Source organism: Cyprinodon tularosa, unplaced genomic scaffold (assembly GCF_016077235.1).
Source record: "Cyprinodon tularosa strain WSP-4 unplaced genomic scaffold, ASM1607723v1 ctg78, whole genome shotgun sequence".
NCBI lineage: Eukaryota > Metazoa > Chordata > Actinopteri > Cyprinodontiformes > Cyprinodontidae > Cyprinodon > Cyprinodon tularosa.
In genome coordinates this window covers 2339943-2351352 of record NW_024039540.1, presented here as the reverse complement: position 1 = coordinate 2351352, position 11410 = coordinate 2339943, and the positions used below count along the sequence as shown (strand labels likewise).

The following is an 11410-nucleotide window of genomic DNA, read 5'->3' as shown; positions in this document are numbered from 1 at the left end:
CGTGTAATCATTAAAAACTACTGTATATGCAGAAGGAAATAATTTTTTCCTCGTTGAAATTTGGTACTTAAATCTATATTTGTGTTTATAGTAACTTGCAATTTATCTATGTTGTACTATCCTTAATAAACAGTTTGTGTTCTAACATCAGCCATTTTATTTCATCCCATTTTGCCAGAACTGGCAATATGGGATGAAATAAAACCTGCTGTAATCTGTTCCCCCTGTCTAAATCAGGCAAAAAAGGCCCCAGCTTTTTCATTTTTGGCTTATAAGTATCTTTTATGATGACAATTTATTCCTGAAACTTTGGATGTGATGGACCTTTATTTCTTAAAGTTACAAGGAGGGAACAAATTATAGCAGGCCACCTGCTGTAATCTGTTCCCCCTGTCTAAATCAGACAAAAAAGGCCCCAGCTTTTTCATTTTTGGCATCATAAAAGATGCTTATAAGCCAAAAATGACAAATCTGGGACCTTTTTTGCCTGATTTAGACAGGGGGAACAGATTATAGCAGGTGGTCTGCTATAATCTGTTCCCCCCTTGTAACTTTAAGAAATAAAGGTCAATCAACTCCAAAGTTTCAGGGGTTAGTTGTCATCATAAAAGATACTTATAGCCAAAAATGAAAAAGCTGGGACCTTTTTTGTCTGATTTATACAGGGGGAACAGATTATAGCAGGTGGCCTGCTATAATTTGTTCCCCCCTTATAACTTTAAGAAATAAAGGTCAATCAACTCCAAAGTGTCAGGGGTTAGTTGTCATCATAAAAGATGTTTATAAGCCAAAATAAAAAAAAAGCTGGGGCCTTTTTTGTCTGATTTAGACAGGGGGAACAGATTATAGCAGGTGGTCTGCTATAATCTGTCCCCCCCTTGTAACTTTAAGAAATAAAGGTCAATCAACTCCAAAGTTTCAGGGGTTAGTTGTCATCATAAAAGATACTTATAGCCAAAAATGAAAAAGCTGGGACCTTTTTTGTCTGATTTATACAGGGGGAACAGATTATAGCAGGTGGCCTGCTAAAATTTGTTCCCCCCTTATAACTTTAAGAAATAAAGGTCAATCAACTCCAAAGTGTCAGGGGTTAGTTGTCATCATAAAAGATGTTTATAAGCCAAAATTAAAAAAAAGCTGGGGCCTTTTTTGCCTGATTTAGACAGGGGGAACAGATTACAGCAGGTTTTATTTTATCCCATATTGCCAGTTCTGGCATATGGTCTTTAATGATTACACGTGCACTCCATTTTCTATTTCATTTTTATTGCAAGTATACGGTTTACAACAGTTTTCAATGGGATGAGAACATTTGGACACTGTGAAACAATGAGAGATTTTTTTAATGAACGTGTGGAAAAGAACAAGGATCTGTTTGCTTTCAGAGGGAGGAGTAGACACTGCTGTCAGCGACCAGCTTTCAAGCCAACGTTTGTGTTTTATTATTAGTTTTAGATCAATATCACTGGCGATATTCTGCTATAACATGTGAAGTAAAGAATAAAACAGTAAAGCTCAACTTTCATGCACGTAAAACCTTTCAAATTTCAAGTTCGGCACGTTGGAATTGAAGTGGAGTTAACTCGGGTTGTTCTTCCTACTCCGTGCGCGCTCCCGACGAGGGGATACAAATTTTCGCAGGGATAACTACCTTGGCAAGACACCGGGACTGGCAGCCTCTCACACAACACGATCGTGTCATTTCTGGTAAATAATTGTGCCGAAAGAACAGCCGCGTGTGGCTTATCTCGACTTTACGCCTAATATGGTGGTTTTCCCACGATGCACCGCGCCCGAGGTAAACAATTGACGTCACCTGGCGGAGACCGATAGCGGGTCTTGATCTGGACGGACCGGAGGGGAGCAAAAAATAGCTCAGCTCCGTATTTTGACGGTGAAGGATGGAGAAGACGTACGTGGGCGGTGACGAGCGGAGGATGTGGAACAGCTCTCATTGATTTACATGACAGACAAGTACTCCGTACGTGAGCGGGGCGGAGCGCTGACGGACTATGTGGAATCTGGGGGTAAAGGAGGACAAATACACGTCCGGCTGGGTGCAGCGCCGGACGCCGGACAGTGCAATGAAAAACCGGACTGTCCGCCCTAAGGCCGGACATCTGGCCACCCTAATTTCAATCCGTTTTCTTATTTTAGGGCGATGCCCTCCCGAGACTGGGTAGGTAATTCTCGGCACAACAGATGAAACCCGGAGGAGATAATCGAAGCAGGGGCATATTTAGGAAATTTGGGGCCCTAGGCAAAGACAGGCTTAGGGCCCTCTGAATTGAGAAGACAATTCATTAAACAGACTCATTATAGAACTACAGAAATTATGATAAAATAGACAAACATTATTTACTAAATTTTGACTGCCCTTAATGATGTTTTATATATTTATATTGTGTCCAGGGAAAAATAACAATTCAAGATATCTTTCATCACATTTTGGGGAGAAAATGACTTCATCTGATTTGTCATTTTAAGACTGTGGTTGTAACATGACAAGGTGTTGAAAAGTTCTGGGTGTAGCAATACTTCTGTAATGCACTATACACAAAGCAACAAAGATGAGGAATCATCTTAATCATTTTATCATCACAACAGCATTTATCATAAGCAGCAACAGCAATGCCCAGTTAAATATTGATGCGTGTGTAAGTTGATTACTTCTTACTATTTTTAAAAATCACATCAGTAAACAGAGTAATTCAGTTGTGTCATTTTGAAGCATGGAAATTTTGAGATGTCTCCAAAAGACTACTTTCTGCATGGTCTGTTGAAAAGTGGAATGTGTCTCGATCCTTATCTTTTTGACATGTAAGTTCACATTCCTTAGTTAAAGCGCTGTGGGTATGTGCCTGTGTGTTAACACCTACCCATCTCAGCCTCTGATTAGTCTGGGACGAATACTTTACTGTTCTATAGGCAGTCAAGTTCAATTTAAAATTCTTAATTGAACATAATAGAAATAAAACCTCATTATAACGCATTTTATCCTGGTTCTTCAAAGAGTTTTGGAGTCCGATAGCTAGGGCAAATCTTGTCCTGCAATCAGGAAATCTTGTAGAACTTGTAATTTGTAAATTAACTTGTAAATTGTCTGCGGCTCGATGGCTGCAAAACTCTTTATAAGATGTTGAATATTACAGTGAAAAGGTGTACTGTGCTAAATTAGCCACCCCTCTTCCTGCTATGGAGGATGGAGGAGCTCACAATTGTGTAGGTGTGATAGATGAAGTTTGCACACCTAGGCCTGCCTTGTCTGGTGTATTTTCGAAAAATCCTGAGTTGTTGTTGTCTGTTGAAGGTCAGATTCTCACAACTCTGAAACTGGTGTTTATCAGGTTGCGTTTGCTGTTTGTTCTCTTCATGGAATTCTTGTTTCTGGGTCTTTGCCAAAACCCTTTTCAGCCCAGACTCCTGAACTTGTTGTTTTAACAGAAGCCTGTATGTTGGCTGAAGGACATTGTCTGTTACCGGTTTGACCTCTTCATATGCATTAAAGATATCCTGAGGATTTCCAAAGAAGTACCTATTACACTGCAAAGCAGCAATGAAGTTGGCAGAGGTTCAGAGGCTTCAACTATTGCTTTGGCATGCCACACAGAATCTGCATTCTCTGAGATCACAATAAGACAATGGAGAAGAGCCTCATAAAGTTTATGACAGTCTTCAAGGCTTGTGTTGCGCTCAACCTAACAAGTCTCACACATTAGTTTTATCTTATTCTTTGCCAATAGTTGTTCTGCAAGCCTCTCCTGGTTAATCTCTGACATTGAAGATTCATACTTTTGCTGCTTCTTCTGTGAATACTTGAAGAAAATACCTACCTAAGCCTACATTTTACTTCTAGAACAGCATATGACTTTAATAATGAAAAGTTTAATTGGAGACTCACACAGTGGAAGTATTTAACTCTTGGGGATTCTTTGCAAAAATTAGCAGCACAACCATTGACTCTCCTTTCCATATCGCCGGCACCATCATAGCCTTGAGCGCAGCACAGTTTCGGATCTAGTCCAACTTTTCCTGCTTCCTTCCTTGGTATAAATTTTTATGACTTAAAAGTGATCAACACTTTTAAGTCTGTTCTTAGGACTAAATCACAACTAAAAATACAACGTTTTACTGAATTTACTCTAGTTAATTATTTTTCCTATTTTGGTCTATTGAATTCCAGTGGTGATTAAGTTGTTGGATTTAACAATTAGAGAAAGATACACTAATAATTTGAACATTTTGATCTCAGAGATGCCACAAAACTGAATTTACTTAAAGTTGTTTGTATTTTTATTTTGTATTTTTATTGCAAAGTATTGAAATCAAATTGAACAAAAATATCACTAGATTGGGCTATTATCATACCATAACGTGGAAAAAAAAAACCTGACTTAACAAGACTCCCCGAGTCTCCAAGCAAGTGCTTAGAGCAATGAGCCTATATTTTGTTGCAGGGTCCTTGCTTCTGGTCATTACCTGTTGATAAAAGTTACTTACTTTTCATAAGGGAGACCATTCTTAGTTTTAACAATACAACACATATGGACAGATGGACCCAGTATTTAAGTGAGTCCGTAGCCTGACCAAGGGGTTCTAAACCATACAGGAACAGACAGATCACAGGTTCCAGGAATCCACTGAGCATTCAGGCAGGTTCAGAGTTCTATGAGTCCAGCAGCAGGCTCAGACAGACACGCTCAGATGGAGACAGGCAGGCTCAGTGGTTGAGAGGTACAGAGACAAGACATGGTACCAGGATAACTGCAGAACTTTAAAGTACTCCTCTAAGGAGCCAGGATTATGGTAATTAAAACTGGCCTCCCCCACACTCCGAGCTAAAACCCTGAAGCCTCCACGGAGAGGAGGAGGATACAGGGGACAAACACTAACACCCTCTCAACACACAGGCCCCTAAGAGTCAAGACATAACCAGGGACTTAACTAAACTCTAAACCAAACAAACATGAACAACTAACACAAGTACAAAACACACATAATGATCTGGCCACGATACCTGGGCTAAATAAAGCAGACCAAACAGGTTGATAAGATGAATTATAATTAGAACATAGAGAGGGAATGGCTGGTGAATGCAATGAGTTATTACATCAGCAACCAGGGCTGTGATCCTGACAACATGTGGCACTAATGGGTTTAGACCACATTATTGTGTACACAACACACACTCCACAATAACTATTGTCTGAGTGTCAATGTCCACTCATTTCTCTAATTTTATAAACAAAGTTCTTGGTGTAGCAATACTTCTGCAATGCACTATAGACAGAGCAACAAAGATGAGGAATCATCTAAAACTTTTTTATCATCCCAACAGCAATCATCATAAGCAGCAATAGCAATACCCATTTAGATATAGATTTTGTGTTGATTATTTCTTATTAGTTTAAAATCGTATCATGAAACAGAAGGATTCGATCGTGTCTTTTTGAACTGTGGAAACTTCGGGTATTGTAACCATTCAAATGCAGTCCTGGTTATGTTTTCAGTGTTACTGTATGTCACGTCTACAGCAGGTTAAATTTTGAGAGGATATCTCCAAACATATACTGCCTACAAGGTCTGTTAGAAGGTGGAATGTGCCTTGATCCTTATCATTTCCTGCTATGTGCTGCTTTTAGTACTTTTGACAGGTCAGTTCACATTCCAGGTGTCATTGTTTTTCTTGTCACTAGGTACACCACTGTCAGTCTCTGGTTGGTCTAAGATGACTACTTTACTATTCTTTAGGCAGTCAAATTCAATAAAAAAAATTCTTAATTGATTCCAAAAGAGTTGTGTAGTCTAATGGCTACAATCTGAATGCATCTTGTTTAGCAATCGGTATTACAGTGATCCTAAGAAAAACCTTTAATTTATGTTGTATAACAGTCTCATGGAGTGAATGGTCTAGTGTCAGGTATTCAACCTATATTAGAACCTGCATGCCTTCAACGTATTCAACTTGATCCCACCTCTGAGTTACAGGTATGTAAGTGGGAAGAGCGTCTATGTATATAAACAAGACAGCTGTGGAATCTGAAAATCACAGAAGTCAAGACTTAAATAAGCCCAACTAAAGAAACTATCCTCAGGTAATAAAAGAAACAATGCTTAATTCCTTTTCTGTCAAAATGTTCTGTCATATATATATATATATATATATATATTTTTTTTTTTTTTTTTTTTTTTTATTATTATTATTATTATTTTTGTATATGACATCTTCACTTTTGATTCATGAATGTGTCCTTTCAGGTTGAAGACATGGCCTCAGATCAAATGGAGGTGGCCGCCCTTGGTAGACCTTTCGCATTGGGGATGCTATATGACGCTTACAGAGATAAGCTAATAACTGGTAAGATGAGAATAAATCAGTTTATATATTCAGTTAACCAACATTTCAGATGTAAGGAGGATTCCTTTTGGTTTGTTATTATAAAGGACCTAACCCTTGTTTAATTGGGACATATTAGCTAAGTAAATAAATCAAAATGTATACATTTCAGCGGCGAGAAAATTAAAAGTGCTTTACTTCATAAAAAAACAAACAAATATGAAGTAAAATCATTTAAATCATCCAAAAGTATAAATTTTTTAGGTGGTCAAATTCAATACAGAATTTTTCAAATAACTTCTTCAGCCTTGTCTTAAGGAATTTCGAGCTTGAGTTTCTGGGAATTTGTTCCTATTGATAGAGCATACATAATGAAAGCTGCTTCTCCATGTTTGGTTCTGGGGATGTAGAGTAGACCAGAACAGAACCAGAAGACCTGAATGGTATGGAAGGTTGCTACCAAGATAGTTAATTATCAATGTATTGTGGTGCAAAAGCATTCAGCGATTTATAAACTAATAGAAGAAGTTCAAAGTCTATTCTATGAGCTACAAAGAGCCAGTGGAAGGACTTTAAAAACAGGGTGATGTGCTCTTTTTGTTCCAAGTGACAACTCAAGCAGCAGCATTTTGGTTTAACTGCAGTGGTTTGATTAATCTTTTTTTAGCAGACATGTGAAGACACTGTTAAAATAATCAATTCTAGATCAAAGGAGCATAAACTCTGCACATGCACACAGGAACTTAATTGTTGTAGACATGTCTTCTGATAACAGTGGGATAACTTAAAAGCATTTATTAAAGCTACGGCTAATGGTTTGCAGATCTACAGCAGCAGTGGCTAGGGAGTCTGAGGCAGGTTATTCTGGCAAGAGGAAACACAGGGTAGGAAAGTTGTGGATAAAAACAGTGTGCAAGCATTATGCAACACGTTTTGTTTATGCTAACAGCAACACGACCAACATGTCAGGCTAACAATCAACATATATATACCAAACCGAAAACCGTGACCACGAAACCGTTAACCGAACCGTGGATTTTGTGAACCGTTCCACCCCTAATCTTTACCCCTGCCTACTAAAATAAAACCTTTGGTTATCTGTGGTCCCAATAACTGTGCGTACTGTACAGATGTGCTTATTTGTGAACACCTATCCAAGTCCTCCTCTATATATTTTATAACTGCTACTTTACTCTTCCCCAGCCACTCAGCAGCCCTGCATTGGTTTAAGCCACCTTATCCCATGGTCTGACCACAACCTAAGGAGGGTAGAAACAGGAGCTAGTAATGATTTTGTAACAATGGACAAATTAATTGCTTTGTTAGTTCTTACCAAAAAAAAGGCATTATGAAGTTGTTTATTTTATTCCCATAACTGCCTTTTTTTAATTGAAGTGTCCCAAAGTGAAAAGTGAAGGTTCAAAAACTTATACTGCAATATATTTTCATTTTGGTGGAGATTTTTCACTTTAGGAGTGGATTTTATTTAATATTCTAGATATTGCTGAGAATAAATCCGTATTGGCCACAACTTCGTTAAACAAACTAAATCTGTTCACTTACTTCTCATTCATAAAAGTAGAAATATAAGAAATATTTTTTGGAAATTAACTCATTTATTTCATTTCATACAGATTTTTCTCTATGGGACAGAGAAACTATTCAAAAGTACAAGATAAAAAAAACTCAAAATGGCACTTTCTGTGAAACTACTGTCTCAGACTCCATTGACGAAAAGGCTTCTCTGCTGAAGGCTGATGCGTCTCTCATAGTCAGTTTTCTTAGTGGTCTGGTTGAAGTTGGAGGAGCTGCCAACTACTTGCTTGATGATAAGGAGTTCAAGAACCAGAGCAGAGTTATACATCAGTACAGAGCCACAACTGCTTATGAACGACTGGAACTAAATCATCAGGACGCCAAGAAACTGCAAATAGAAGAGGTCATCCGGAACAGCAATGCAACACATGTTGTCACAGGCATCCTTTATGGGGCCAATGCTTTCTTTGTGTTTGACAGCGAGAAGTTAGACAGCAGCACTGTGCACAGCATGGAGACAAGCATGCGAAGTTCAATAAAGAAGATCCCAAAATTGTGTCCTCAACTAAAACTGGACAGACATTTGAGAGAAGCAGATAAAAAAATTATTGGAAATTTCACCTGCAAATTCTTTGGAGATTTCATTCTGGAGAAGAATCCTACAACCTTTGAGGAGGCGGTAGATACCTACAGAAAGCTCCCAGAGCTTCTTGGAAACAATGGAGAGAAATCAGTTCCTGTTAAAGCTTGGCTGACTCCCCTGAAGAATCTGGATCCCGCTGCAGCTGAGCTAAAGGGAAACCTTTCTGATGGTTTGATCAGAAAAGTCGATAATGTTCTGAAAAGTATCAGAGAAATTCAGCTGAGATGCAATGAGACACTGGAAAAAGGTCTGGTGAAGACTTTTCCACAGATGCACAAAAAGCTGAAATGTTTCCAACATCTCACTGAAGACTACAAGAAAAAAGTCCAACAGATCATGCAGGAGAAAATTCCCCTCATTCGGGAGGGTGAGGAAGAAGAAGAATCCCTACAAAGCTTCCTTGATGAGCAGGATAAGTCTCCATTCAGCCAGATGAACTTAGACAAGTGGCTCGATTATTTAGACAGAGAGATCAATGTCATTGCATCCTGTTTAGACATTATGAAGGGAATTAAGATGATCCCAGAGAAGTCTGACTTGGATAGAAATGTTCTTGGTGTAGAAGATGCCCTTTGCTTTGTCTTCACCTCCATTGAAACTCATGATTCCTACATGGACCAGATGGTCAATTACTTTAAAGAAACTCCATCCAGTGTGACTCCACCATCCAAGGACCAGTGGTTCTTCTCAGATAAGGTCTTGGAAAACATGAAACAGAAAGCCAACATGATCTCAGAAACTGCTAAAAACTTGAAAAGCAACAGCAGATATTGCTTCCTCGTAGCAGCGCTGCCAAACAAGGAGTTCAATGGAGCAACCATCTACCATTACAGGGAAGGTGTCAAGCAAACCGAAGACTTCTCAAAGCCTGTTATTCATAGAGTAAAAAATGTTATGGAGAAAAAAGACTTAATGTGGTGTAAGTCCATATTTACATGCATCTTTTTCACGCTTTACACAAATATTCTATCCAAGTGCTAGTTAGCAGTTGGTGTGATACAAGTTGCTGGTAGAATAAAATTACAGTCCCAGCCACTCTGAAGGTTATTTAGAAAGTCAAACCCAGGAAGTTCTGATTTGAAGGCGTTTTGTTTTTAAATTGAAGTTTAAAGACTAAACTACAATGTTAGGTATTGTAATCAAAACTTGACGATGAGACTTTTAGACTTAAACCTAGACAGACTTTATTCTCATTTTGTACACACAGACTGTATGAAAAAAGAAATTTCATTCAGTACAGCACTCAAGACATTATAAACTGCAGCAGTTTTAAAAGCAATAGCCCCTATTGTATAGTCATGCAGTTTATCAAACATTAATCATTTGTGTAATCCTACCTGAACTCAGACAGGAGCAGTTGATTTTTTGCCAAAGACTCATAAAGATAAGTTTCAATTGTATAAGAATTTTCCAGTTTTGATTTTGGAAATAAGTTTGTTATTTATTTATGTGTTATTTTTATCTAACAGACTACTGTGATCTCACATTGGACCCAGAAACTGTGAATGGGAACCTCGTTCTGCAACATGTGGACCCTGGCAGCAATATCCTAAAACAGAGAAGAGGTTTAATCGATACCCCCAGGTTCTCTGCTGAGAGGGTCTTAAAGGCTGTCATTACTTTGAAGTTATGTGGAGCAATGAAACTACTAAAGGTATTGGCGTTGGTCTTGCATATGAAGGCGTTCCAAGAAACGGAAATGGCCTGCACACTGGGTTTGGATATAATGATATCTCCTGGTATTTTGGTGTTTACAGCAATAGTTATTGTGTATGGCACAATAGTAAAAAGATATGGTCCTCTACTCGTCCTTCTGGATGCAACAGAATTGGGGTTTATCTAGATTGGCCAGGCGGCACGCTGTCCTTCTACCAAGTGTCTTCTAACTCTTTGACCCATCTGCACACCTTTGAGAAACGATTCTCTGTACCACTTTACCCAGGTTTCTATATCTGGGACAAATCCACATAGGCAACTTTCTGTCCAGCTTAGAATTGATATAACATTGATATAGTGTGTGTGTGTGTATATATATATATATATATATATATATATATATATATATATATATATATATATATATATATATATATATGACATGTTTAATGAAATTGCAATTTTCATTTTATTCTTTGTTATTTTAATCATTAAACTCTGAGTACATAGGTTAGGGAAAACAAACTTTATATATCAATAATACTTGTGCTTTCACAGCCTGTCACTCATTGCTGTAGCCAGAATCATATGACAGGGCACTCCAAGAAAGGATAATATTTCCTCAGTACAAAGCTAGAAAAGGCAAATGACGTCCTACCTAAAACTTTTGCTGCACATGCAATCAGCTTAGCTGTGCTGGAAATGCACAGCTAAGCTGAATGTTTTTAAAATGTGTAATTAAGAGAAAAATTTCTAGGGATTCAATCATAAAGCTGTGCATTTTAAATAAGTGGACAAGGTCTACTTCTCAGATCCCAGGCGATAACATAATTGAAAGGCTAACAGGCAAATTGAATCACATTGGATGTATCGGTAGTTCATTTTATTGCTGTATATAATTTGTCTGGCTGAATTCAACTGCGATAAAACTACTTACCTCAATCAGACACTCTTACTGTAGACCACCTTTAACATCTTATTCTACCTTTGCTTAAAAACCAAATTTGCTAAATATTTTATGGAAATAATACAAAATAGTTTTTTTTGAATTGTTTGGCAGGTCAATGTGTACTTCCTTATTTTCTGACAATAAATCAGACTGAATTTTACAACCAAAAAATCTTTAACTAATCTCTGTCCTAGGTTGTGTGTCTTAGGAATTTTTCCCACTCAAACTTAAATAAGCACGGTTGATCAAAAGTCCATAATTTATTGTTTGGTGCAGGCTAAATATAGTA

At 37.8% G+C, this 11410-nt stretch overlaps 1 protein-coding gene across 1 annotated transcript; it reads left to right on the top strand.

The window, feature by feature from the left end:
* The first annotated feature begins 6002 nt into the window (after nucleotides 1–6002).
* LOC119773712 (stonustoxin subunit beta-like) lies at nucleotides 6003–10543 on the top strand. The gene is made up of 5 exons (XM_038270830.1): nucleotides 6003–6095; nucleotides 6259–6358; nucleotides 7972–9435; nucleotides 9986–10044; nucleotides 10116–10543. The coding sequence occupies exons 2-5, from the start codon at nucleotides 6268–6270 to the stop codon at nucleotides 10485–10487; spliced, it is 1986 nt and encodes a 661-aa protein (XP_038126758.1). The 5' UTR covers nucleotides 6003–6095; nucleotides 6259–6267; the 3' UTR covers nucleotides 10488–10543.
* The last annotated feature ends 867 nt before the right edge of the window (nucleotides 10544–11410 follow it).